General features: G+C 47.9%; 1 protein-coding gene across 1 annotated transcript in view; it reads right to left on the reverse strand.

The window, feature by feature from the left end:
• Positions 1-1,438: 1,438 nt before the first annotated feature.
• shroom4 (shroom family member 4) overlaps positions 1,439-27,723 on the reverse strand; it is a 94,263-nt gene continuing 67,978 nt past the window's right edge. The window contains exons 5-16 of the mRNA XM_080793144.1: positions 25,170-27,594; positions 24,675-25,019; positions 17,167-17,234; positions 15,605-16,325; positions 14,807-15,252; positions 13,691-14,213; positions 12,887-13,191; positions 10,427-10,559; positions 10,156-10,257; positions 7,614-7,784; positions 6,924-7,066; positions 1,439-6,549 (exon numbers count right to left, since the gene is read on the reverse strand). Of these exons, the coding sequence (XP_080649270.1) occupies positions 6,393-6,549; positions 6,924-7,066; positions 7,614-7,784; positions 10,156-10,257; positions 10,427-10,559; positions 12,887-13,191; positions 13,691-14,213; positions 14,807-15,252; positions 15,605-16,325; positions 17,167-17,234; positions 24,675-25,019; positions 25,170-27,594 (5,539 nt within the window). The 3' untranslated portion in view covers positions 1,439-6,392. The remainder of the gene's footprint in view (positions 6,550-6,923; positions 7,067-7,613; positions 7,785-10,155; positions 10,258-10,426; positions 10,560-12,886; positions 13,192-13,690; positions 14,214-14,806; positions 15,253-15,604; positions 16,326-17,166; positions 17,235-24,674; positions 25,020-25,169; positions 27,595-27,723) is intronic.

Below are 27,723 nucleotides of genomic sequence, written 5' to 3' on the forward strand. Positions count from 1 at the left end.
TTTTAAAACTTTGGATTATCCCCCCCGTCATATTTGGACGGTGAACCTTTCAAGCCTGTTTTCTGCAAGACATTGATTACTCTATAAGCCATATCTCCAAAACTAATGTTGCAGACACCCCACATTCCTGTGGGGATGCACCAATGTATCGGCCATATGTATTGGAAGGAAGAACAAAGTACTGATAAAAAAACAAACGTGCTTTCAGTTTTTGGGCCTTTTATTGTCTCCGAGCTTTTCATTTATGTGGTGAAATATTGGATCATTTGATGGCGGTCTGGAAATGAAACCATGTGTACGTTATCATTATGATGACTGACTCATGGTCCTGTTAACAGCTCAGATATGCAACGTGAGTGACCCCAAATGCACTGCAAAACTTCAAAAGCTATAAACCGAATCCATCAGTATTTACAGTATTTTAAAAAGCTTGTATCTTGAATCTATTGCAGGGGTGGGCACCTGGGACGTATCCTCAGTGATGTATCCTGAGGTCAACGGGGTTTCGGGCCTACCAACATCATACCCCTCACTCAGGCGACCCAGCCGGGGTTGATCAAATCCCGATTTACGTCCCAGTAGCTACCCTCGAGCAAGGCCACACAATCCGTTGCTCCGGAACTATTCTGCTGGGACTGGGAGAACCAAATTCTGGCACGTGGAAGGACTATAGGCTCTGTTGGTTGACTCCTGTCCGGGCCCCTCCTGTGTGTGGATTATAATGGCCCTCCTAAAGGCCTCACCAAGGTTTGTTGGGCTTCCTCCTCACGGAGGACACAGGCTGGGGCGCTAACCCATACTGCTCACCCGGGTGCCGTCTACATTCCGGCTGTTATGCTACCCGTCTCTCCGGTGGTCACCAGACTATACCCGGTTGTCACAGTCTATTCCTATGAGTCACTATAAATAGAATAACTATAACTAAAGACTATTAGTATAAGACCATACACACTTAAACCCAGCCAAACCTCTCCTAAATGAGGGTGTTCAACTCTTCAACCCCACATCTCTCATTCTAAACGACCTCTCCAGCTCCGCATAGACTATGCCATAGAGGGTTCTTAAACCCCACACAGACCACATCTCTCATCTAAAACACCTCTCCGGCTCCGCATACTCTATGCCATAGAGGGTTCTTAAACCCCACACAGACCACATCTCTCATCTAAAACGAGTAAACGACCTCTCCAGCTCTGCGTAGAGTCTAGAGGGTTCTCAATGCCTCCCGCATCGTCTCAGCGGGACACGCTCACTCTCTCCTCATCCGTCAGACGCCATTATGTCGTCGGCCATATTTACTTAACCGTTACACCGCAGTCAAACAACAGCTACTCCCCCTGAATGGGAGCACAGAATCACAAGAGGTACAGCATAAATGAAAGCACCCCCCCCCGGGTTCACTCAAATGGACATAAATCACGACACAAAGGCATGAAGGGTAGTTTAAAATACTATTATTATTATTTATGGTACTTTGTCACCTCACAGGAGTTCTTTTTTGGGGGCATTTACAAGAAGGGGAAAAAATTAAGTGTGGGGGGGGGGGGGAGGTAAATGCCGTTACAAAAAGAACGAGAGGTTTTGGAAAATAAACTCAAAATAACATGATAAAACAAACATAAATGGTAGAATTATACCCAATGCCAGCGTTGTGTCAGCCAATAGGATGTACAGGCTGCTGTAAAACATGGCTGATATAATACAAGAATAATATAGAATATATACAATACTAAAACCAACGTAGTGACATGCATGGACGTCTTGGTTTAAAGCTCAATGTTGTGTCCAAATATCGGAGGCAAAATGCATCCAGGAATGAAGAGACTTGGTACTTAAAACATTCCTCCAAACAATTACAAATTGCAAAAATTTGAGATTTGGTGAATGAACTATTGACAAACCAGTTAGTGTGTGTGAGTGTGTGTGTGTGTGCGTGTGTGTGTGTGTGTGTGTGCGCATGTGTGTGTTCCATTAGCCATTGTTCTTCAGGCCTGTTTGTATTTTTTCTGTACAGTTTACACAGACTGTACAACAATTCAAACATACTGCTATTCTTGTGCATTCCTTCACATACGGACCCAAAATCCAGCCTTTATTAAACACACACAAAAAAAAGAGACTCAACCGTTCTTGTGTTTTTTTAAAGGATTCCACTTAAAGCTAAATACATCTTTGGCAAAAAGCAGCTATAAGCTAAGTCAGAAAATCTTCAAGGCAACTCAGTGTAGAAACCAGATCCCATTAAGTCACCGCGAAATCGACGGAGCTGCGATTCCAGCGGTTGTTATTCGACTCAGATAACAAGCGCTGGCCGAGTGGCCGGGCCGGGCCGGGCCGCGAGCATTTCCCACCGGGCCGTCTCGAGCGGCCGGACCGCCTCGAGCGTTCCCCACGAGCCTCATGTGTCCCAAATCATTCGGCGGAAGCTGATATGATGGAAGAGCCGTTACATATTTGAAACTGTAAGAACAAAAAAACTCTGTATATCTGCTGTCGAGAAGAAACCACCTGACTCCAAAATATATATTTTTTTCAGGAAATTAAGAAAAGCTTATATTTTGAAAACAAAGCAATACTGCCTCATCAACGTTGGTGTTGTGACTTTTATATATATTGTCAATTTCTTGCAAGAGAGGAGAGGGGGAGAGGTGGTTTTGTTAGCTGCTTTAGCAGACAGTTTGAGGGTCCAACGGAGTTAAGAGGTTTTGTCCAAAGCGTTTTTTATTACTTTCCATTGGTTCAATATTAGCACTGATTTATGCAAAAAAATAATAATCAAAAAACCTCAAAAATTGAGTTAGGTGGTTTCCAACAGCAACGATATTCATCAGTTAAAATATCGGCCTCTAAATCAGTTTCTTGGTGTGGTTATACTAAGTCACAGAGCTTTTAGTGTCATGGACGAACTTAAAAAAAAGACACAAACTATGAAATATAGACATATGTATCCACATTGACATCCATGGATATCCATATAAGGAGATATAGGTCTTAAAATGTCACGCCATTTTAAGCCCTATACTATTGAACAATAGTTTTTTTTCCTGCTCATCCCATGAACAGTTTTTTTTTAGATAATCAAATCAATATCACTCACTTATATACAAAAGGTGTACATTATAAACAACGCTGTCTTTCTATACAAAACGATACGATACGTGACAAAACAATAATAATAATAATCATCTGGAGTGTCAAACTCCATACAGTAAAACATGTTACAGCTATGGACAGTGAAGTTATATACAGTATACTGTAGAGAGAGAGAGGTCAGTGGTTCCCAAACCTTTTCATGTCAAGGACCCCCAAATCGACACTAATTAGCCCTGCGGACCCCCGATGTGAAGAAGGTATGCCAGGGACACCCATAAGAGAAGATTTTTTTACGGGATTCTAAAACCTGTTTAATTTCAAGGACCCCCAGTTTGACACGCATTAGTCTACGGACCATTTCTATCTCTGGGACCCCAATTTATATTGTAAAATCAATGTTAATTTAACTCTGTACAAATGGACCTACTGTAACAGGTCTATTTGGTTCCATTTGTATCACTCTGAGTTACAGACCCATAGGGGTCCATTTGGTTCCAGACAATCATTTATCTGGGGACCCCCTGGAACTCCCTCAAGGACCCCTGGGGGTCCCAGTATACCCCAGTTTGGGAACCACTGATATAGACAACACCACCCAAATGCATCATATGGTGATATACTGTAGTTGAAGCAAAATGGAAAATAATGCTGTTACAGAATTCAGCTTTCGTTCCCCGGGTTAAGATGTACGAGAGACGATCGAAATACAGACCACAGGAATGTTTTACGGGTGATTTCACGCCGTTTCATGCACCAGAAAAATATGACATTTGAAACCTGAGCTTGTAGATCTGCTATTTCTTTGGTGTGCAACATGGCACACAACCAAGTATATAGCAGGCTTTAGACTAGAGAAACTGGCAACAAGGGAACCACCCACCAGGTCGTGAATTTGACCCCTGAGGAAAAAAATAACTATGTTTCCAAAAATATGATTCAGAAGAAATGTATGTCTATGTATAGGCCGAAAAAGGTTTCAATTCGGCATACGTATATATCCACATATCCAAAAGATATTTTTATCCCTACTGCCGCCAATAGCTCTGGTCCATAGCCCTAATGCCGTTTCTGCCGTCGCATTAGAGCTATGGGACTTTAAATGCATTGCCCTCGCATGGAATGCAGACCAGCCTCTCGACCCCCCTCTGCTAAAATAAAAAGAACGTTTTCGCTACTCACCAATACAAAGACGGTTTTGGTCATTGGCCTGCAATACGGTGGCGTGTCCCTTGTTGCGTTTTCTGTAGAATTCTGTAGAATATTTCCCTGTAAAACTAATGTTAATACAGAGCATGGTTTTGAAATGCCATCGTGTGGTTCGTTCTCAACCATTCTTCTCGTTTGTATTCAGTTTATTAGTGTGAAGCACCGACAACAAAGTGTAAAACAAAAAAACTAAATCTCCCAAGATTCCCTGAACCAGGAGACTTAAATAAGACTAAATACGTCTCGGCGGTGTCTCGGCGACACACACTTCAGACTCAACAACTACAACAACAATGACAACATCATCTTTGGCAAAGTAGTGATAGTGTGAGGTTACCATAGTTAAGATAATTGGTGTAAGACTAGTGTGATATTATAAAGGGTTTATAGTGAGTATGCCGTTCACAACACACACAACGTGAAACAGTGTGAGGAGCACAGCATCGATGCTTTTCCAACTGATTTTAAACGAATACAGAATCACTTCCAGCACCTTTAAAGGTTCCGTTCCTACCGGAGCAGCATACTGTACATACATGCACCCACCCTGAAAATATATGGACCAACTTACGGTATGACTAGTCTGTCTTTAAAGATGGAATGCCGTGATTTTCTTCACCCAGGCACTATGATTATACTAGGAGAAAAAAAGTGTGCAGAAAGTGTTAAAATGACGTTTGTTTATGTGATGGGTGCTGATCCACCTGAACTGAAGCCACACCCCCAGCTGTTGTTGTATGATAACAGGGGAAGGGGTTCGGGGAGGGGATGATATTGTCACTATATCACTGTCGATTTCGATCGGGGCCTTTTGACTCAAAGGCTTTATCAGCTCTCAGGAAGAAACCAAAAATACACAATTAAGACATATTATTTCAATATTCTAACCACACCTGGGGGTCTATTAGACTAGAGTAATGTTAACTCCATAGACGTATACAAAACGTACAAAAAAATCACGGCACTCCATCTTTAACTTCATCTTTCATATTATTGAGAGGATACATTTGACATCGTTCGGAGCCTAAACGTGCTCTCAGCTTTCTCAAGCATTTCACTGTCAAAGTGAAATGTGTTAATAACTGCCTGAATTATCATCACGTCTCCAACAAAACATTGAAGCTTCTTCTCCTGCTTTTCCTTCCGTTCTCCGGCCACTTCGTCTCTCCGTCAGAAAAATAAATACACAAAAAAACCACTCCAGTTCATCCAGAACTATAAAAGACGCCATGATGATTCTCTTCCAGAACGGTAGTGATGAGAGCAGGTCGGAACTTACAGGCTCCTCTTTGTCAAAAAGGTAGAGAAGAACTGTTCTTTGGGACGACTTTTAACGGGCTTCTTAAACCCTATTCGTTGACTGGAGTCCACCAGGGCTCTGTACACAGTCCCCTCCATTTTATCCCGCTGCCACCGTAAATAGCCGATCTACAAACTCACAACACAACGCATTGTGAACACGTGGATCCGCTACTGTCATCGTCACATACGCCCTCCCCAGAATAAGAGCGTCGCAGTCCCGCCCCCTTTCATGACGAAACCAGGCCCAGGAAATTAATCTCAATGCATTTTTCAACACGACATTTCAAAATGTATTTATTTAAAGACCTTTTAAGCGTCGTACGAAGCCAAACTCTTGTCGTGACAAATCATGATAACACACACAATATTTTGGACCAAACAAATAATTACAAAGAAGAAAAACTTTGAAAAAACAAACACACCGAAAAATTGTTGTTGTGATTTGTCACGACAAGAGTTGGCTTTGTTCGCGGCGTAAACGTCTTTAAATAAATACTTTCTGAAAAGTCTATGAGGAAAATGAAGGGGGATTTATTTTCCGGATCTCTCGAGGGGGCGGGACTGTGACGCTCTGTAGGCACGCTAGAGTTGACGTTGGTTAGGGAGGTGACATTGTGGGACGTCTTGTCTTCCAGAGGTGACCACTTCCTTCCTCCCCCATGTCCTTCTCTAACAGTGTCCGTAGCTCATGGACCTCCCCAGCCCCAGACTAGTAGTGTCCATAGCTCATAGACATGCCCAGACCAAGGATCTAATAGTGCCCATAGCTCATAGACATCCCCAGACCCAGACTAATAGTGTCCGTAGCCCATAGACATGCCCATGCCCATCCCCAGCCCCAGACCCAGGCTCTCCCTCAGCCCTCGAAGCTGCTCCTCTCCCAGGCGGATCTTGTCCTCCAGCTGCTTCTGTTCCACCAGGAGAGCAGCCTTCATCTTCACAAAGTGGCTGCAAGAGAGAGAGAGAGAGAGAGAGAGAGAGAAGAGACGGAGGAGTGGAGTTATTAACAGACGGAGGAGTGGAGTTAACAGTCTTATCGCAAATTGACAACTCTTCAAATGCAACAAACTGTATAAACTGTGCCTCATATGAAAGTTGTGACAGACTGTGGGCCAGATCTACAGTAGCATTTACCTGTAGTCTTTCTGTTAGACAGTGAGGTCAACCAGTGGGGTCAGACAGTGGTCAGTTAGTTACCTGTAGTCTCTATGCTGCTCGGGGGTCAGACAGTGGTCAGTTACCTGTAGTCCCGGTGCTGTTCTGGGGTCAGTTAGTTACCTGTAGTCCCGGTGCTGCTCGGGGGTCAGACAGTGGTCAGTTACCTGTAGTCCCGGTGCTGTTCTGGGGTCAGCCGCTGGGCCAGAACGCGGCCCACGGCCTGCTCTCGGCGGTCCACATGGTCCTTCAGGTCCTGGGCCTCGGCCAGCTGTCTCATGAGCTGACGCTTCTTCTCCAGCAGGGGGAGCTACAGGGCAGAGACCAAGAGAGAGAGAGAGTCAAACTACTTCCAAAAGTCTCCTATATGGATGTATAAGTATCTCTGAGAGAACATGAACAATCTTTTTATAGTATTTGGTTTGGTTGCATTTTACGGTCGGGTGCTGCACTCTAAAATATCAGCTCTACAAGCCCAGAGCGTGTCACGCTACGACGCGTTTGTGAGCTTGAGCTTGTAGAGTGGCTGTTTTCAGCGTGCAACAGTGTTGTTTTTGACAGCAAATTTCTATTTTAGTTTTGGTCATAGTCTCTTGAATAGCTTTAATTTAGTTTGAGTCACATTTTAGTCACCTGGAATGTTTTAGTGTTAGTCTAGTTTTAGTCTGCTAAATATCAGAAGATTTTAGTCGACTAAATCTACAGTTGATTTAGTCGACTGAAATGTATTTTGATGCCGTCGTAATGGCATCAAAATACAAGCTCACAATGCGTCGCGCTGCGACGCATTGTGTAGGAATAAACACTGGCGTGCAACCAAAGTGTAAGTAAAACCAGCTCTCCTCCTCCGTCCTCACCCTCTCCTGCTGGGCGTTGTCTGGGTCCAGGAGGTCCAGAGAACTCTCCACCCTCAGCAGACGTCCTGACAGAGACAGGATGAGACTGACCACCTTGTCCAGGTCCCCGATGAACATACGGAACTTATCCACCTCGTTGGGCTTACAGACGCCCACCACCATGGTCTCCACCTGGAGGGAGAGACATGAATTGAAATGTTACTTTTATTTGAAAAACAAAATAAAGTCTCAAAGTCCAATCCAATCCACTTTATTTATAAAGCACATTTTTATACAACAAGGTTGAAACAAAGTGCTGTACACAAATAAATACTAAACAACAACAACAACAGTACATAAACAGGGCAACATAAGTACACAATGCAGTGGAAGCAGCAACTCTTAATCAGTATGTTCAAATGCCAAGGAGTACAAGTGAGTTTTCAGACGTGATTTAAACACAGACAAGGATTGAGAAGCTCTGACATGAGGTGGAAGTTCATTCCAGTGTGGGTGCTACAACAGAAAATGACCTATCCCCCCGGGATTTCAGCTTGGATTTAGGGATCTTGAGAAGTGACTGGTCAGTCGACCTCAGGGCCCTTGTCGATACTTTGGGAGTTATAAGTTCCGAAATATAGACTGGTGCTAAGGATGTGACGGTTTCCGGTTCAACCGGAACGATCCGGTTTCATAAGTAAACCGGATTAATTTATTTAAACCGACCGAACCGTATTTTTATGTTTACCCACGGAAGCGGTCGCAACACTCGCCGCGGTGCTCAGGCTCACTGCTGGCTGCCTGCTGTAGCCTGCAGCAGAGCCCAGTCAGCCCAGCACACACACCAGGTCTCAGGTTTCAAGTGAATGGGGGCAGGGGGGGGTGGAGCTGGATGGACCACGCACGGCACGCAGTGTTTGTTTACAATAAAGTTTCAATAGTTGTCACTGTACAATACTTTAAAACAGTTGTCATGTTGCACACAATCAATTTGGTCATAGCAGCCGCCTGTAGAAACCCCCTCTCGTCCCCAAGCAGCAGCACACAGTGCCCGCACCGTGAGACCGCAGTGAGAATGCTATAGCATTGCAAGAAGCTAAGGCTTAGCTGCTAAGCTAACACAACACCAGCAATGGTGGTGGTGATGTTAGCTTAGCTTAGCGTAGCTTGCTGCTGCTTGGCTGTTCAACTTCACTTCATCTCTGCCTGTAATTTCTTATTGTGTTACCCTGACACCGGCGCTGCAAAAACAGACAGATCTACAAGCTCTACAATCTCAACTCTCAAACTCCAGGTAGTCCCACTCCTCTGAACTCCAGGCTGCATGAACAGTTTTTCTGCCCCCTCAATGTCGCAAATCTGAGCGCATTCACTTCAATTTGTCTTCAATGTCTCTTCTGCACAGCGCAGCAGTAGCTTTGCTTTGCGCTTGCGTTAGTCAAAACTAAAAGCGAGTGACAGCAAGACGAGCATGTCTCGCGGTCACCGTAGCAATGAATGGAGAGACTTATTTGGAATGATTAAATCCATTATTGGCCTGGAGAAAGTTACAGCCGCGCCGCCGCCTCCTCCTCCCTGGCGTACAATTAGCCATGTGCTATATGACGTTTTGTTTACCCTGCGACAGGGACTGAGAGGGGTTTCTCGTCAGCGAAAAGTCAAGCGGCCAGTGCCAGTGGCTTTAAACAGTAGGTACAGTTGCTCACATTTGGACTGGACACGACAGCGATATGTTTTGGACTCAGGCTCATCATGGACCCTATATAGCTGGCCTGGTGCAGATGCGTGCAAATCACGATGGGTTAATTGTTTAATACAAATACAATGCTTAGCTTACCAAAAAAAAACCCAAAAAGTAGGCAATAAAACACTTGTTTTATTGTTTCCATTTGTGTGAGCATTGAGAAATAAAGACAAATGTGTTAAATCTGTCACTTTGTCCAAATTATGGTCTTTACACGCTATGGAAAAAAACTAATGACTCAAGTGACTTTGGCCCTCCAGTGGCCAAAGTCGGTATAACCGTTTCGGTCGATTTTTTATTGAATATCGACCCGGTTTTGTAATTTTCAAACCGTCACATCCTTAACTGGTGCCAACCCATTTACAGACTAAAAAGCAAACATTAAAATCTTAAACTGGATCCTGTAGCACACAGTCCCTAAAAAGCTAAAAACACAGCTGTTATTCTACATAATGATACAGAGGTGACTGACTGACTGACACTCTAACCACGAGTGTCCGCCCTGAAACTGGGAGGTCGGGGGTTCGATCCCCGGCCGGTCCGTCATACCAAAGACTGTAAAAATGGGACCCAATGCCTCCCTGCTTGGCACTCAGCATCAAAGGGTTGGATTTCAAATCTACTAATCAAATGATTCCCGAGCGCGCCACGGCTGCAGCTCACCGCTCCAAGAGATATGGTCAAATGCGGAGAACAAATTTCACTGCGGTAACGTGTGTGACAAATCGTACGACTTTGACCTATGAATGAATGGCTGACTGAGTGACTGAGTGAACGAATGAGTGAATGAATTAATGGATGAATGAATGGGTACAGTACCTCGTCTCCCAGCTGCGTGTTGGCTCTGATGTCATCCTGCAGGCCTCTCTGGGCCTCTCTGAGGACGCCCAGCTTCTTACGGAGACTCTCCATCAGCTGTTTCTGGAACCAGGTATGAAACAAACGTTGTACTGGAAAGATCATGGAGATCTCTCTGTGTGTGTGTGTGTGTGTGTGTGTGTGTCTCTCTGTGGGTCTCTGTGTCTGTGTGTGTGTGTGTGTGTGTGTGTGTGTGTGTGAGTGTGTGTGTGTGTGTGTGTGTGTTTGTTACCTTGTAAGACAGTTCGTCATCCTCGTCTCTGTCGTCTCGGTCGGTGAAGTCTTTCATCTGAGACAGTAGCTGAGCCTTGGCTGCTGATGTACTGTAATATGAAGAGGAACAACTGCTACTGGCACCAGACCTCCTGGAGAGGAGAGGAGAGGAGAGGAGAGGAGAGGAGAGGAGAGGAGAGGAGAGGAGACACTGGTCAAATGAGCACAGGTCATTTGCTGGTTCCAAGAAAGACCACAAACAAATTGTATGATGAGAAAGAACTCTTCTTCTTCTTCATCTTCAACTGCTTATCCGTAGTCTGGTCACAGGGGCAACAGCTCTGCCAGACTTCCCTCGCCTCCAGAGCCATTAGTGACTTCCTCCTGGGGGATCCCGAGGCGTTCCAAGGCCAGTGAGTCGATGTGTTTCCTCCAACTGCGCCTTGGTCTGCCCCGGGGTCTCCTCCCAGTGGGACTTGCCTCGAGGACCTAAGCTGGCTCCTTTCCAGGCGAAGGAGCAGCGGTTCTACTCCGAGTCTCTCTCGTGTGACTGAACTTCTCACCCTATCTCTAAGGGAGATGCCAGCCACCCGTCGAAGGAAACTCATATCGGCCACTTGTATTCGTGACCTTATTCTTTTGGTCATGACCCACACTTGATGACCGTAGGTGAGAGTAGGAACGAAGATTGCTCGGTAGACAGAGAGCTTTGCCTTCTATTCTCCCCATAAATGTTATAAAGTTACATCAGAGGAGAGCAGAGCAGAGAGTAAAGATTGTTATGAGAAATGAACAAAGCTTTCCTGTGGTGGAACAACTTAATTAAGCCACTTAAGACACAGCGGATTGTGTTAAGGAATGAATGGAGGTCAATGGAGACGAATGAGTGTCGAAACGGATAAACCAACCAAGCCACAGAGAGAAGGAGGAGAGAGAGAGAGAGAGAGAGAGAGAGAGAGAGAGAGCGAGAGAGAGAGAGAGAGAGAGAGAGAGAGAGGAACGTGAGATGCTGGGAAAAGACCTGAGGTGGCAACAGAGAGGCTGACCTACATCATGGTTCAAACTGCACTGCCAAATAATCCTGACTGTTGCATTTATGCTTCGTTAATTACCGGATGGGTGGAGTTTAGTTTACCAACCTCAAAACAATTCAGAGACTGTAGAGTAGAGTTGTCCCAATACCTAGTACAAGTACTTGAGTAACCACTTATTTTACCCCCTTTTCTCATAGATGCAGATGGATCTCCGATCTACACTTGTCAGTTGTCATTTATGCTTGTATATTGTGGTTTTTGTATATTGTATATATGCTGTTTTTGGTGATTTGCTGCAGTCAGTGATGGGTCAGACTGTCTCCCGTTGTATTCGTTCAGCCTATAGTGTCAACTGGATGTTCTGGTACTCGGGTCAAAGTATCGGGCCGGTACCGAGTACTTGAGGGTGGTATCGGTCCGAGTAACCGATACCAGAACAACTCTACTGTAAAGTAAGTTGTTACCTGTTCATTATAAGAACGCATATTCATAACAGACTTAACAAATATATTTCCCTGCAATTGTGTAAAACTAGCTGGCAGTTATATTATGTCCAACATGACATAGTGGCTTAAAGCACACATTAAACAAAAACACACAGAAAGCTAGTTTATGAACCATATTCCCGTGGCTGGTACTGTAAGTCGGAGAGAGAGCGGGAAGGAAGGAAGAGATTGACTTGCTGCCAGTTATAATATGTCCAATATGACTAAGTAGCTTAAAGCCGCACATTAAACCTAAACACACAAAAAGCTATTTAATGAAATATAGACCCGTGTCTGGTGAAGTCACAGAGCGGGAAGTTAGAGATTGCCTTAAACAATGGAGTGTGGGGCGAGGAATGCTGTGGGAGAGAGAGACGGAATGGGCTTAGTGGCAGGAACAATTAGCTCCTGTACAAATCAAATGGGCTGTGTAATTCCTGCGTGCACGCACGTAGACACACATGTGCCGTGTGTGTGTGCATGCACACATACAGTACACACACACACACACACACACACACAGCAAACAGCTCCACCAGAGAGCCCCAGACTTCCCTCTCCAGAGCAACATTAGTATAACTTCCTCCTGGGGGGATCCCGAGGCGTTCCAAGGCCAGTGAGTCGATGTGATTCCTCCAACTGATCCTTGGTCTGCCCCGGGGTCTCCTCCCAGTGGGACGTGATCCTTGGTCTACCCCGGGGGTCTCCTCCCAGTGGGACGTGATCCTTGGTCTGCCCCGGGGTCTCCTCCCAGTGGGACATGATCCTTGGTCTAGCCCCGGGGTCTCCTCCCAGTGGGGACATGCATCAAGGACCTCCCTAGGGAGACGCTCGAGAGGCATCCTAACCAGATGTTTTACACCAGTAAACTTGTGGGGTGACATTAAAGTTGGAGTACGGGCTGGAGTACGTCCGCACACATGCACACTTGACTCACGACTCAAACTCCTTCTCTCTTACCTATCCAAACTATCAGAGTTGTGCTCCTCCGTGCTGCTCCTGTAGTCTCTCCTCCAGCTCTCCGTGCCCGACTCCCCCTCACCGCCCTGGGGGAAGAGCTGCTCCAGGCTCAGCCTCTGCCTGGCCCTCCTCTGGTCCTCCTCCTCCGGGGAGCCGCTCTCCGCCCGCTCCCTGCCCGACGGAGAGGCCTCGGAGCTGGGCAGCGTGTCGATGTCCGTCTCCAGGACGGTCACCGGCAGGGCGAAACACTGGAGCTCCGTGGCCATGATGGGGAGGTCGTCGCCCGGGAGCCCGCCCTCCTCCTCCTGGGAGCAAAACTTAATTTAGTTTTAGTCATATTCTCTCTTTTAATCTAGTTTTAGTCGACTAAATATCATAATATTAACATTTTAAAAAAACATACATTTAGTTTCCCCACGCATACTCTGTTTTCTCACATGAAAGGACAGGATAATAATAATAATAACTGCAATAACTGCATATTTTATTAATGTCTTAATGCGTTTATCAGTTCATCAATCTGCAAGTTCATCATAGTCAGTTTGTCATGGTAGCCTCCCCTCAATATTTCTTATATTATTAATAATGTTCCCCCATTTTGTGTCAAATTCCATTGGTTTCCCTTTAACGTTGTGCATATTTTTTTCTGATGTGCTGTATGATAATAATTATCTCATTTTAGTCTAGTTTTTAATTGTTGACGAAATTGACAGTATATATTTAGTCTCAGTTTTAGTCATCGTAGCTTATTTAGTTTTCCTCAGTGAGAAAAAAAGGTAGTCGACGAAACATCAACAACCGTACCTGGAAGTCATCGATGTCCGTCTCCATGGGGATGTCGTCCAGCTCCGCCTCCAGGCTGTGGGCGGGGCTGGGGCTCAGGGTGGTCTCTGACTCCTCCTCCGGCTCCTCCTCCTCGCCCTCCTCCAGGATGTTCTGGCGTTGTTCCACGGCGGTCGTGACCACCGCCGCCTGGACGCTGTTCAGGTTGTTCTGCGACGTCTGGAAGGTCCTGTTGTTGTTCAGGAACTGCTGCTGCTGCTCGTAGTTCATGGCGAAGTAGGACTCCGGAGAGATGGCCGCCGTGCCGCCGACCACAACAACGCCTCCCACTCCGTTCTCCATTGTTGTTGTTGTTGTGTGGTGGTGGTGTGTGGTGGGGGTGGTCGTCGTGTTGTTGCTGTGAATTCTGGGAGATGGTGTTCCTCTCTCCCATTCGGCCACGCCCCCCGGTCTCTGGTTCTGTTGTTGTTGTCTCGGAGGCCTCAATATGGACGTCGTCTGCCTGTCCTGGTCTGGGTTGTGGTTGGAGTCCATCTCAGAGGACCTGGAGAGATGAACATGGACAACTAACATGTAAAACTAACATTTTAAAAGATACTGTAATAATAACCGACAGAATAAATCAAATCTAAACAATAGACATTCCAGCTGGCTCAGTCTCACCTGTAGACCTAGAATGCCTGTGATCATTTAATTATACTTCGTAAATGGGCAGGTGGTGTGATTAATTACCCAGCACCTATCGCAAAACACCTGCCAATTGTGTGACCCAAACTTTTGTGTTTCCCTGGTCAATTGGTGATGACGTCTGCGGTAAACAGGACGTATTCGTAAAATCAGTCCAGCGATCATTCCGGCCCCCTCTCGCCCGGAGAGAAAGACGTCCGTGTGCATCTCTTGGAAAAAGTGGAGATAATTCACTAAATACACGTTTTGTGCCAGAACTTTCACATGGATATAAAACTAGAGGACCATATTTCACTCCACGTCTTTGGAATTATTTAATGGGCGAGTACAAACGGAGCATTTATCACATTTGACCACGCATTAATTAGTCCGACCAGAAATTAAGCAGGGTGTTCTATGGCTCTGTATGTGAAATACTGTACAACAAGAGCCGTTCTAGGGCTATCTCACCTGTTGGCCCAGTGCTCTGTGGCGGGTAGTGGCGGTACGGGGGGAGGGGGAGGCAGTGGGGGCAACATGTCCACTCTCTCGTGCTGTCCTTCATAGCCGCCACTCCTCACCAGCCCCTCCCTCTCTCTGGGGGGAGGAGCCACAGGCCGGAACGCCCTCCGCGAGAACATGGGACTGGGCGGGGCCACGGCGAAGGAGGAGGGGCGGTCCTGACCCTGAGGAGGAGGCGGAGAAGGCTGACCGGCGCCGACGTGATTGATGAACGCTGCGGCGGGGGCGTGGTGGGAAAAGGGGCGCTGCGGCTGCTGCTCTGGAAGAACTTGGTTCTGATTGGAGGGATGCTGCTGCTGGTGGCTCTGGTGATTGGACGGGACGTGTGAAAGGAGGGGGCGGTCCTGCGTGGTCGTGGCAGGCTGGCTCTGAGCGTCGACAGGGTGTTCCGGCACCTGAACCATCAGAATCAGTATTATCTTTATTGTCACATCACAGTTTCATAAGTAAAAAGGAAGGTGGCTGAAATTTGTTTTTGTTATCGTGTACATTTTTCCAGTGTTGCTTTTGACAGCAAAGTTTGATTTTAGTTTTTAGTCATAATCTCTTGAATAGTTTTCATTTAGTTTTAGTCACATTTTATAGCCAATGTATTTAATTGATTTAATTAATTGATGCCGTCGTAATGACTTATTTTACAAAATAAATAGCAGATACCAAGTCGATACCAAGTGTAAAATGACTTCTACTGGATCTCTTTGTCCACGAGTACTTTCATAACTTTTAGTCTAGTTTTAAATTTGTTACCTGAGCGGGACCCTGGAGGCGGCCGCTGCAGCGTCGACAGCCCTCCTCCGGGACCACCTCGTGCCTCTGAGGAGGAAGGCTGTAGGACCTCTGCCTGGAGGAGGTCTCTGGAGGGGAGACGCCGCACGGCGGGGGGCCGCGGGGCCCCTCGGCGAGGGGGGAGAAGGACGGCTGGGTGGCGGGCGAGGAGGAGGAGGGGCTGAGGAGAGGAGGAGGAGGCGAGGAGGCGTAGAGCGAGTGGTGGGAGGCACGTCTGCGCCGCTGGAACTCCTCCCACTTGGGGGGCGGCGGCCTCGGAGGGGGCGGGGTCTTCTTTCTGGTCCGGGCGATATTATCGGCGGTGGCGACACCAGGTCGAGAAGGGTCGGACCTTCTCGACGGTTGTTCCCCCCCGACCTCAATCCCTCCTCCCCCTCCCCCCTCCTCCAGCTCGCTCAGCGTCTGGCTGCCGGTCAGCGAGATGGCCGGCGACCAGCGGTGGCTGTCGAAGCGCAGGTCGTTCTCCGACATGGCCCGGCCGCGCTGCAGCGACAGGGGGCCCGGTGGGGGGGCATCGTCGTTACGCCTGCTGGTGGGGCCTCCTCCACCCCACCTGCCCCCCTGGTGGGGGGGCTGCTGGGGGTGCTGGTGCTGGGGGTGGTGGGGATGGTGGTGGTGCTGGGGGTGGGGGTGGTCAGGAGCCTCTAGTTGCCTGGGGTCAGACCTCCACCTGGGGAAGTCCCTGAGAAACATACATGGAGAGAAAGACTGTTTTGTCAGTGGTTTTCTATAAACAGCTATAGTGTAGATTCTGTCTGAACACAAACATTAAATGCCATTGACAATGAAGAATTTGGATGGAGTGGGGAGCGAGAAAGTAAGAAAGGTAGAGACGAGATGAAGTCAGTTAGATAGTTGAGAGTTACTGACAACTATCATCCTCTCCTCTCCCCTCCCCTCCCCTCCCCTCCGCTCCCCTCTCCTCTCCTCTCCTCTCCCATTCCAATGTATAGGAGCAGCCATACAACCACAGCATCGCTGCGGTCATATCACGATGACCATTGGATGATTGCTCTGCACCACTTAGTGAACTCAACAGCCGGCACTGATTGGATAGGATTTCCCCAGAGTCAATTATAATAGGCCGACTAAACCCCACCTAAGGTCCCTGGGGGCGTACTTATAACGGCAATCACAGAGAGAGAGAGAGAGAGAGAGAGCGAGGGAGAGAGAGAGGGAGGGAGGGAGAGGGAGAGAGAGAGAGAATGGGAATGATTTGGGGTCTGAATGCCGGGTCGTGTCCAACTGTGTCTGCGTGTATCGTGTGCTGCATGCCGTGGAATAAAGACACATGAAAGAGAGAGAGATGCTTTCTTTTGAAACATCAAAAGAAAGGAAATGCCTGTGTGTGTTGCATGCATTAAATCATGCAAACACCTGCATTTGTCCAGCGTGTGTGTGTGCGTGCGTGCATGTGTGCGTGCGTGCGTGCATGTGTGTGTGCGTGTGCATGCATTGCACCGTCCGTTGTCCATCTGGCATGCTTTTTCGGTATACACACAGACGGACAGGAAGTGGCTCACCTCTCAGTCAGGCTGTACTTCCTGTTGAGCTTGGCCGCTTCCTGTTGCCGGGCAGGGTACAGCAGGGTCTGTGAAACAGATTCATTGGAGAGTTAATTCAAACCCTGCACTGGAATGGAATGGAATGGAATGGAATGCTGAGGAGGGTGTTCATTATGAAAGGTCAGCCCGCATCCATTCAGTCAACACACCCATCCATCCATCCATCTATATGTGGAGCTTTATTTTAAGGACATCCAGGATTTATTTTGTAAATATAGTATTGCATTAGCCAATTTTAACCCATTCTGAACGGGAACCCGTTTTGGTGTTAGCATCACGTCATGCTTTAGCTATTGAAAAATAGCAGATCTACAAGCTCATAGCGCGCCACCGAGTGGCGCGCTACGAGCTTGTAGGTCTGCTATTTTTGAAAAATCGAAGAGCGACTGACATTTTTAGAATCTGATCTCAGGTCAGAATGGGTTAATCAGACCAGTGTGTGTGCAGCGGAAACCTCGTATGAATCTGATCTCAGGTCAGAATGGGTTAACATAGGATATGTCAGCGTTTCCATCTGCAGGGTTATAATTTTACAGTAAAGTTTCATATCCGTCTGTCTGTCTCTGTCAGTCAGCCAGTCAGTCATTAATGCACGCCTCCGATTCTGCAGGAACTCCGAAATGCAGAGCAGACGTGCATTAATGACGATAAAGAACACCCTCGAGTGTAATATTGCAATTATACAACAGTTACCCTTAAAACTAAGATGTTCGCTAAAAGAATCATATTTTTTTAATGACACAAGTAGCCACTACGACCACAAGAAACTCGCTAGCCTAGCCACCCAGTCTGCTGCGCTCTGGGAGAACAGAGCAGGGTCTTTGTTTTGATTAGGTGTTCCTATATCGTGGGTTTAAGCATGGCTAGAAAGCCGTTTCAACCAATCAGATTGCTTCCTCGAGATAAATGGACAATAGTCCATTCCGATTAGAATGAAAGATAAACACATCATACAGCCCGTGACCTTATTGTACCCTCTGGTACACAGGGCACGCTACGCACTAAAACCGGCAAATGTCAACAAAAAAAACGATCATAAAAATGAAAGAGAATGAGTGGAATGATAGAGAATGTTAGACGAGGAGCGGTACATCTGCGGAACACATTTAGCCGAGGTTACCGTTTCACCCACGACCAAGGGATGAGAGAGATGAGAAGATGAAAGGAAGGAAATAAGGAATGAAATGTAGAGAGAGAGAGATAGAGAGAGAGAGAGAGAGAGAGAGAGAGAGAGAGAGAGAGCTATAAACAGAAAGAAGGAAAGGATGAAAGAGAGAAATGAACAAAGACATAGAGGAGTGATTCTATGAATGGAATGTCAGGCAGCCTCATCATAACCAGAGCCATAGACTACAGTATCTGTTCCGTTAATGGCGTTTTTTTTCTTGTTGATTTAGGCTCATTACGACTAAAACACAGGATGCGCCTGCAGAACGCATCGAGCAGCTTCATTATTCCCACGATGGGAACGGCAGAAAGACGACCTCATTGCACTCTCATTACGGCTCCCAATAACACCAGAGAGACCATATTAGATGTGCCTGGAGGGAAGATAAGTTGCCTAGAGGGGAGATAAGTTGCTGCCAGAGTGAGGTCTAGCCAACACCACCTCACTCATGGGGAGATAAAGGAGGAGATGGAACTATGCTATAAGGACAGACGTCCATAACCCATTACTAGGGACGGAGCTCCAAACCTGATACCCGGAAAAACCAAAGCTTATCGAGTACCCGGTATCAATAAGCTTTGGACTTCTATGAATCCTGTTATCAAGCACCATGATGTCATGTTCAATCAATCAAGACAAGAGGCGATCAAGAAATAAATCGAATCGTCGACGCTGGCACAAACATGGAGGTCTAAAGGTGTATTGATACCGGCCAACCAGCGCTGTCTGTCCGGGTAAACACAAGTAGTAAAAGACACTGCACGGTTCTGTTCTGAATGTATTGTCGTCTCTCGTCGTTCCATATAATAAAGAGAAAATGCTCGATAGTGATCTCGATAAGAACCCGGCTCGATAAGCCTGATCGATAAGGTGATCGTTATCAATAAAACATTAACGAGCTCCATCCCTACCCATTACTGTAGTGTAGAGCTCAACTGAAACAGCTAATCTAACAACATATTTATTTATTTTATGAGATAATCGATATTTAACAAATCATTGATTAATTAGACTAAGACCCTAGACTGTACATAGGGTAAAACAGCAACGACTGAATGGAGTGACCTCCAAAACTAAAAGTAAAGTAAGTAGCCTTATTATAGTCTTATATAAGGTCTTATAATAAAGGTATTTTATTATAACGTGGAATCTGTTCTCCTCTATGGCTGTGAATGCTGGAGGAGATAGCAGTGAGGAGGATGAGACTAGCTGCCACCTGACACCAAGAACTCCCGGGCCAAAAAGCTTGTACTGTGGGAACCAACACACGGGCATCGATGGAGAGGAACGTCCCACACCTATACCTACGTGGACGTATACTAAAGAAAGATGCCGCTGCAGAAAGCACAAAGGAGCTGGCCAGATGTATGGAGAACCGAGATGACTGGAGAAGCCGACGGAGGGCTCGTCTGTCTGAGGACCACGTAGAGAGAGAGAGGTTTTGCATGGTGACTACGAGCTGTGCAACCTCTCTTTACTTTACAAACATCTTTATAGTCTTTGGGATGACTCTATGGTTAGAGACTGAACCCTAGTCGACCTCCCAATCTCAGGGCGGGCAACTCTAAACCACCGGGAGCTGCTTTTGAACTATTCTAACCAACATGTGCTGTTTTGTAACTATTCTGACCAACATGTGCTGCTTTTTAACTATTCTAACCAACATGTGCTGATTCTAACCAAATCAGAGAGCAGACGCAACGTTAAGTCATTTAACTATACAACCTGTGAGGACCCAGAAAGATGTGCATGCCATGTGTGTGTATCTACGTGTGTGTGTTAATAAAGATAACGACATGGGAAAATGAATGTGCAGCCTCTTCACTTGAGTCACGTTGGCATTCATACAGTCATGTGGTAGAAGTGTGTGGTAGAAGACGTGTGTGTGTGTGTGTGTGTGTGTGTGTGTGTGTGTGTGTGTTTCTGCCTGGAGAGCACATGTACAGTAGCATCTGCACACAGAGAGAGAGAGAGAGAGAGAGAGAGAGAGGGAGCACCTATTGACTCTGTTTTCATTGATTTAGTAAATATCAGACATATTATATTCAAATCACATGGTTCGGTATGTTTTCTCAAATTCTAACCCAACACAATTAAGGATTTGTGTGACAAGACTGTTGTATGATGACGTAGAGGATTAATTAAAAACAAAATAAATAAAAGGTTGTGCCCGACCGAGACGATATTTTTAAGTATCAAATTTGTGGATGAATTTGTGAATTTGTCACCTGTGTCGATTGATTCACTTGGTCGATATTCTGCCTGCCCTTGGGCGACACAGACGGCGTTGATTGACTGTCCACTCCACGGTTTGAATCGTTAACTGTTAACTGATAGTATAACATCTTAATGAAAACCCAGGAAATATTCCTGTCCCCTAAGAAAATAATGTAATTGTATTTGATGACCTTTATAGGCTTGAGTCCCAAAATAACTCCCAAATAACTTTAAAAACTGAGACTATTCACAGTTGGTAAAGTCACACACACACACACACACACGATGGACATGCAAGCAAATAGACTTCCATAAACATGTACACATCGGGCGGCAGGTGTAAATGTCCTCCCATACAATCAAAGGAACTACACTGACCCAGCTGTGTGTTCACTGAGGCTGAAGCAGGCCCTCAGGCAGGGCTACACTTTACCAATAACAATTCCCTCAGAACAATTTCCTACCATTCTCTCAAAAACCCAGCTGGGATGTTCAGCTGGGAACAGGCTGAGCGACAGTCCATGAATAATAATAATAATAATAATAACAGTCTTTTTTAAATTATTTCCATATATCTTTATATTGGGTTTCCTTCCTACACCCAAGACAGGCGAGCAAACACAAGGACAATGCCAATACATACCAAAGTGCAAAAATTGCACAATGAAATGACATTTAGGAGTCGTCTATGTGCAACTGAATGTATGTTTTATATGATTGGAATCAGTATCTTTGCGTAGGCTATGCGAGCGAGCGTGTGTGTGTATGCGTGTGTGTGTGTGTGTGTGTGTGTGTGTGTGTGTGTGTACACACATGTACATGCATCTGAATCAATGCCTTTATTTCTCCTCTGCATAGCTCTTTTTGGACATCTGTTAATAGTAAAACTATTGGACGCCTTCGGTGGCTCGTATAATAAGAGCAGATCTCATCACAGGGGTTATCGCACCAGGCACAGAATCAAATAACTTTCATTTGAAAATGGATTCCGACTGAGCGGAAACAGAGGTTCAAACTTCCCCCCCTAACACAACACAGGCGCACGCACGCACACACGCACACACCACAGGACCCTGCGTGGTCAGCCTACACAAAACCAAATAGAGGAGCCCGGCGGTTTCAGCCAAGTGTCTGTTTAACTTGAAGAGCCATTTTGCTGATAACAAATGTCAGCTCGGTCTATAGCCCGGCGTCAAATGATAGGGTTTTTAATGGATTAAGCGTTTAGGGGGGTAAAAAAGGCTCTAAAAGTTCATATCTCCCCCCTCCCCCCCACGAGGCTGGAGTTGATCTTGCGGCCGGCGAGAAGTAACGTGACCCTGTTATTACCGAGGACATGAAATGTCCAGCGTTCGCTCGCCCGAATCCACCTCAAGTTCAACGCCAGCCTGCAAGTTCTCGGCCAGGAATGATGAATGTTCCACGCCGGAGTTCAGAAGTTTCTTAGAATTTGAGCAGCATGCAACAGTTTGGAGGTTCGGCGTGTCTTAACCGACCACTTTGACCGCTCGTTTCTTTCGGGACAAGTGGCCACTTAGCGTTGAGCCTTAGAGAAAGCGTTCGCTCGGCTGGAGGCGATGTTTATACCGCTGAGCGAGCGTAGAAGAACCGCTGTTGTCATGCAACAGTTTGGAGGTTCGGTGTCTTAACCGACCACTTTGACCGCTCGTTTCTTTGGGACAAGTGGCCACTTAGCGTTGAGCCTCAGAAAGCGTTCGCTGGAGGCGATGTTTATACCGCTGAGGGAGCGTATAAGAACTGCTGTTGTCACGCAGCTGTGTTGATTTCGTCGACTAAAACTATGACCAAAAATGTCCGTCGACTACCTTTTTTCACTGATGAAAACTACATATATTGACAATTTCGTCAACAAAAAAACCTAGACTAAAATGTTAGGAAGGGACTATAGTGGACAAGAGATCCAGTATAAGTTATTTTACATTTGGTTGCATGGTGAAAAAAGCCGATCTACAAGCTCACGGCGCGTCGCAATTATGAATTTAGTGGGCAAAACCATGCCTATACGAGATAGGTAAAAATGTAATTCATAGTTATCACCATGAAACTTCCACAGTTGATTACTTACACGAAGATAATGATTTATTGTATTACAAATGTTCTGAAATTTAAATATGAAAAAGCTACTACTGTGGAAGGGTTATCAATTTACTTATATTGATCCTATAAACAAGTTAATATAGGTGTATGGTTTTTCAAACTCAATTCTTAATTATCGTTCCAAATTATGGAGCTCTGACTCATGACTCAAGAACCCAAAAGAACTGGACCGGTTCCCACCCTGGTGGAAAAGAGGGCCTCTGGTTATTCCTCACCATGGTCAGAGAGACTCAACTGGAATGGAACATTTTAACAACATTCAGCAGACTTTAGTTTCTTCTCCTGTCATCAGAGGGGCAGAAACACTGAGAGATGACTCATCCTCCTCCTCGGAGAGGCTCTCTTGGAAGTGTTGCATGTTTATTGAACGTTCACACAACCCACCGCCAACGCCACTGGGACCCATAGCTGGATATATTAGAGCAGAGGCTTAAACGACACCAGACCCTCCGTTAAAAATAAAAATAAAAGAGGACTATATGGTGGTTCTGTGGCTGGTGAAGATGAAGTGGCAGGTCCAATTTTTTGGTCCAAATAATGTGGGAAAGCATAATAAATTAATGAAAAGAAAAATAATCCATGGAACAGAAAGAGGGTTAAAGGGATCATATTTCACTTTAAAAAAAATCTTTTTGGTCATTTCAACCTCTACTCGGGCAGTTTATAAGTTGCTTGATTCAGTACATTTAGATATTTCATATTCATTTTTAACTTCCCTCCTATATACAGTTTTTGTCCCCACACGTCTCGTATTTTTGCAATTGACAATGAAAGGAGAAATTAGGTCATATTGTGCCTCAAATATGACGTGAATCTGTGGCAACACAAACATTAAAACAGTAAATGAAAAACCACGTCCCCCTCACGTATTAATTAGTAAGTATCAGTCACCAGAGTAGATGAATCTATCATGGTTAAAATGGAATTTGAATTGACAAATGGGTTTGTATAGGAAGGGTGGCGGGACAGCTACAATGAATATCAAATATCTAAATACTGAATCAAGCAACTTAAAAAAAACTGTCTTGGGTGTTCGCATGAGGCTCAGTAGACGATAAAATGACCAAATGTGTTTTTTGAAAGTGAAATATCCCTTTTAGTAAACCCTATACTTACTTAGTTTGACCAGATTGATTATTAAATAATTGCCGAAAGCAGCCTGACTCTACAAGCTCACATCATGGTGATCTGCTATGTTCTGCTTATAGTTTTAGCCCCAGAACAGAACAGGGATGTCGGGTCGGGTCAAATGGTACGAAAGAAAAGCTTTCATGAAACATTGTCTTCATCATCAAAGAAGTAAAAACATGGGTACAATACAATGTTTGGGCCTCCAGTGGCCTTGTTCACGTTCAGAGCTCACAGCTGGTACTCGTGTTTTATTGAATAAAGCTCGTCTAAACCTTCTGAAGAGAAGTGAGTGCCTTGGAATCATTTGCTTCGGATTACAGACAAACACCAGAACCCTTCTGGAGAGAACTAACCCGGAAATACTACTTTATGAAGAGCAGAATATATTGGACCGGACGGTTGTGTTGCGTTATTAAGAAACGGTGTACTGGTGAGTATATTGTGAAATCAATAATGACAACCAAATGCATGTGTGTGTGCGTGTGTGTGTGTGTGTGTGGGCGCGCACACACTGCACACACTTTGGCCGTGGGCTTTGTATGGCTGCGTATTTGACGTTTAATATACTTAATTTAATTTGTGTTTATTTGTTGTTTGCTTGTCTGGCATCGATCGGTCTCTAGGGGTGTTTCCTTGTAGTGGAAATGTCCCTGGCATGTTACTATTCTCAGAAGTGTGTGTGTGTGCGCGTGTGCGTGTGCGTGTGTGTGTGTGTGTGTGTGTGTGTGTGTGTGTGTGTGTGTGTGCGCGCGTACCTGTGTGTGTGTGTGTGCGCGTACCTGTGTTTGTGTGTGTGTGTGTGTGTGTGTGTGTGTGTGTGTGTGCGTCTTACCTCGGTAGGCGTGTGGCTCTGTGCGGCGTGTTCTCCCTGGTTCTCCCTGGGCAGGGAGGGGCCGTTGACCGGGTGGAAGGCCGAGCGAGGGGCCTGGTTGTGGGCCTGGCCGTCAGGCTGGAAGGCCTGGTTCTGGTGGGCCTGTTTGTGGGCCTGGGCGTCAGGCTGGAAGGCCTGGTTCTGGTGGGCCTGGTTCTTCTGCGCTCTGTAGAACTCCTCCCTCTCCTTCTGCCTCTGTCTCTCCACATCCTGCTCTCTCTTCTCTCTCTCTTCCTCCAGACGTTCCCTCTCCCTCTCCCTCTCCCGCTCCCTCTCCAGCCGAAGCTCTCTCTCCCTCTCCAGCCAAAGCTCTCTCTCCCTCTCCTCCCTCTCCCTCTCTCTCGCCCTCTCCTCCCTCTCCCTCTCCCTGCAGAGCCTGGCCCTCTCGGCCTCCAGCTCCTTCTCTCTCTCCCTCTCCTCCCTCTCTCTCTCTCTCTTCCTCTCCCTCTCTCTCGCCCTCTCCTCCCGCTCCCGTTCCCTCTCCCTCGCCCTCTCCTGCCTCTCCCGCTCCCTCTCTCTCTCCCTCTCCCTGCTGGTGCTGACAGACTGCCTGCGGACGGCCTCCGTGGTGGTGACGTCTAGAGGAGGAAGCAGGGCCGTTTCCTGATGGAGCCCCCCCTGGTAGGAGTACCTCCTCTGGGCTCGGCTCTGGACGAAGTCGGGGTCTCCCCGGGCGTCCTCCTCCTCCCCCGGGGGGAGGGCGGGTGTTTTCCTCTGCCTGCGGCTGGGCAGCGCCGAGAGGTTGGACACGGAGGCCGACATGCTCCTGCTCGACTCCTCGAAGAACTTCATCCTCTCGGCGAACGGCAGGATCTCCGTCTCCTCCATGCGAGAGGTGGAGGCCGAGCGGGCGGAGGAGGAGGAGGCGGTGAAGGCGCACGCCACCCCGTGGCGCGACCCTGCGACCCCGTGGCGCGACCCTGCCACCCCCCCCACGTCCCTCTCGCTCCTGCTGCCGGCCCCCGGCGACGACCGGCGGCCTGGCGGCGGCTCGTGGTCCGGTTGGAGTTTGTGTTCGGGGGTCCAGCGCCAGCGGCGGGCCTTGCCGGCCGGCGCCGGTTCCTCTATGACCCGGATGCCCAGGCCGAAGCTGGGCACGGCCGCCGCGTCCGACACCGGGACGGGCCTGGACGGGTCGACGTTCTCAACCGAAGACGTCTCGTCGTCTCGTGGTTGAACTTTTAGCGCAGCGTTCAAACTGTCCAGATTCGAGGCCTCTAGGGAACCGACCGGCGGAACGAATGCATTCCTGTTGCTTCTCTCACGGAGAGGCTTCTTGTCCTCCTCCTCTTCCTCACAGAGGTCTGGGTGGAGGTCCTCCTCCTCCTGGAGCGTCTCTGCCCCGCCGCGGAGCAGCCCTCCTGGGCTGCGGCTCTTCTGCAGCTGGGCCTTCTTCCTCTGGATCTCGTTGCGGAGGTTGGTGGCGAAGCGCTCGCTGCGGTTCCGCCGGTTCTTCCGGTTGTGCGTTGTGCTCCGTGACGCCTTCTTGGTGGGCGACTCCCCTTCCTCGTCCTCCCCCTCGTCCTCCCCTTTCCTTCCTCCTCCTCGCCCCGCCATGACCCTCCGCTCCTCCAGCAAGCTGTCCACGCTGACGGCCGCGGCCAGCGGCCTGAAGTCACTCTCCAGCACCCGGTCGCTGTGGGCGGAGGAGGAGCCTCCGATAAGGCGGTCCCCGGCCGGTACGCTCACAGAGCGGCCCCAGGGAACGGGGCAGAGGGAGGAGCCTTCCATCCTCCCGCTGTCTCCACCGTCCCCGTCCAAGAACACCGATCCTGGGGTGGAACAGCGGCTTCCTCCTCCTCCTCCTCCTCCCCATGAATCCTGCGTGGATTGGAGGAGGTGGTTATTGTGGGCGACCACCTCGTGGACGTCACGGTCATTGTCTTCCTCCCGTTGGTGGTGGTGGTGTTGTGGGGAGGAGTGTGACCACTCTGTGGACGGAGAGGACGGAGGAGAAGACGGCGGAGGAGGTTTGGACGAGGGCTCCTCCACGTCCCCGTTGAAGTGCAGCATCTGAACCTGCGCGGCCAGACCGGCCAGACCGGCCAGACCGCTGTGGCGCTGAGAGGAGGAGGAGGGGTGGTGGTGGTTGTTGTTGGGGGCGTCGGGGCGGAAGTCGAAGGGCAGCGGGTGTTGTTCCGTGGCCTGGTCCTCCTCCGTGGTGGAGGGACCTGGAGGGCAGAGCGAGAGGCAGGGTGAGGTGACGGCGATGGCGTCTGGAGGGAGCCTGAGGCAGGGCGAGGTGACGGCGTCCGGGGAGGACCGCGCCGGGACGGCCAGGTGTTTGCAGTCCGGCGACAAGGAGGACGAGGAGGAGGAGGGGTTGGCGGCCTCGCCCTCGTCGTCTTTGACGTCGGCGCGGTCGGTGCAGTCGACGCTAATGTTCCTCAGTGCTCTGCTCTGGTGCGTCCGCCGGCTATACAGAGAGTCCCGTTTGAAGTTCCCGTTTCTGTCGCCGAGCAGCGGCGCTTCGCTTCGCTCGGCGGCGGGCGTGGTGGCGGGGGGGAGGAAGCCGTTGCAAAGTCCCACCTCTAGATTGTGCGAGGGGGGTTCGTGGTCGTGGTCGTCGTCGTTGCCGCGGTAACAGACGAGGCCGGAAACGACGCTCGCCGCCACCGGAGCCGCCGCCGCCACAACGCACCGTTCTTCCTCCGCCGCGTCGGGGCGAGTCCGCGTGGCCCGGAAGCTGTCCTTCCTGGTGGGGGGCTGCGGCGGGGAGGGGCCGCCGGGGGTCTTCGTCTCCTCGTCAACATCCTCCCTCCTCCTCCTCCTGTCCGAGGCTCCTCCTCCTCCTCCTCTTCGGTCCTCTCCGTAGCAGCACAACGACGAAGGTCTCTCCTTCTTCTCGGCCAGACTGGCCGTCTTGGGCCTGGTCAGAGACCTGGTGATTTAAACAGAGAGGTCAGAGACCTGGTGGTGATTTGAACAGGGAAACATTTTGATTTTAGTTTTTAAGTCACATTTTAGTCACCTGGAAAAATAAAATTATTCGACATAGGGCCGATTCATA

This window comes from Protomyctophum bolini (assembly GCF_963924005.1).
Source record: "Protomyctophum bolini genome assembly, chromosome: 20".
Taxonomy (NCBI): Eukaryota; Metazoa; Chordata; class Actinopteri; order Myctophiformes; family Myctophidae; genus Protomyctophum; species Protomyctophum bolini.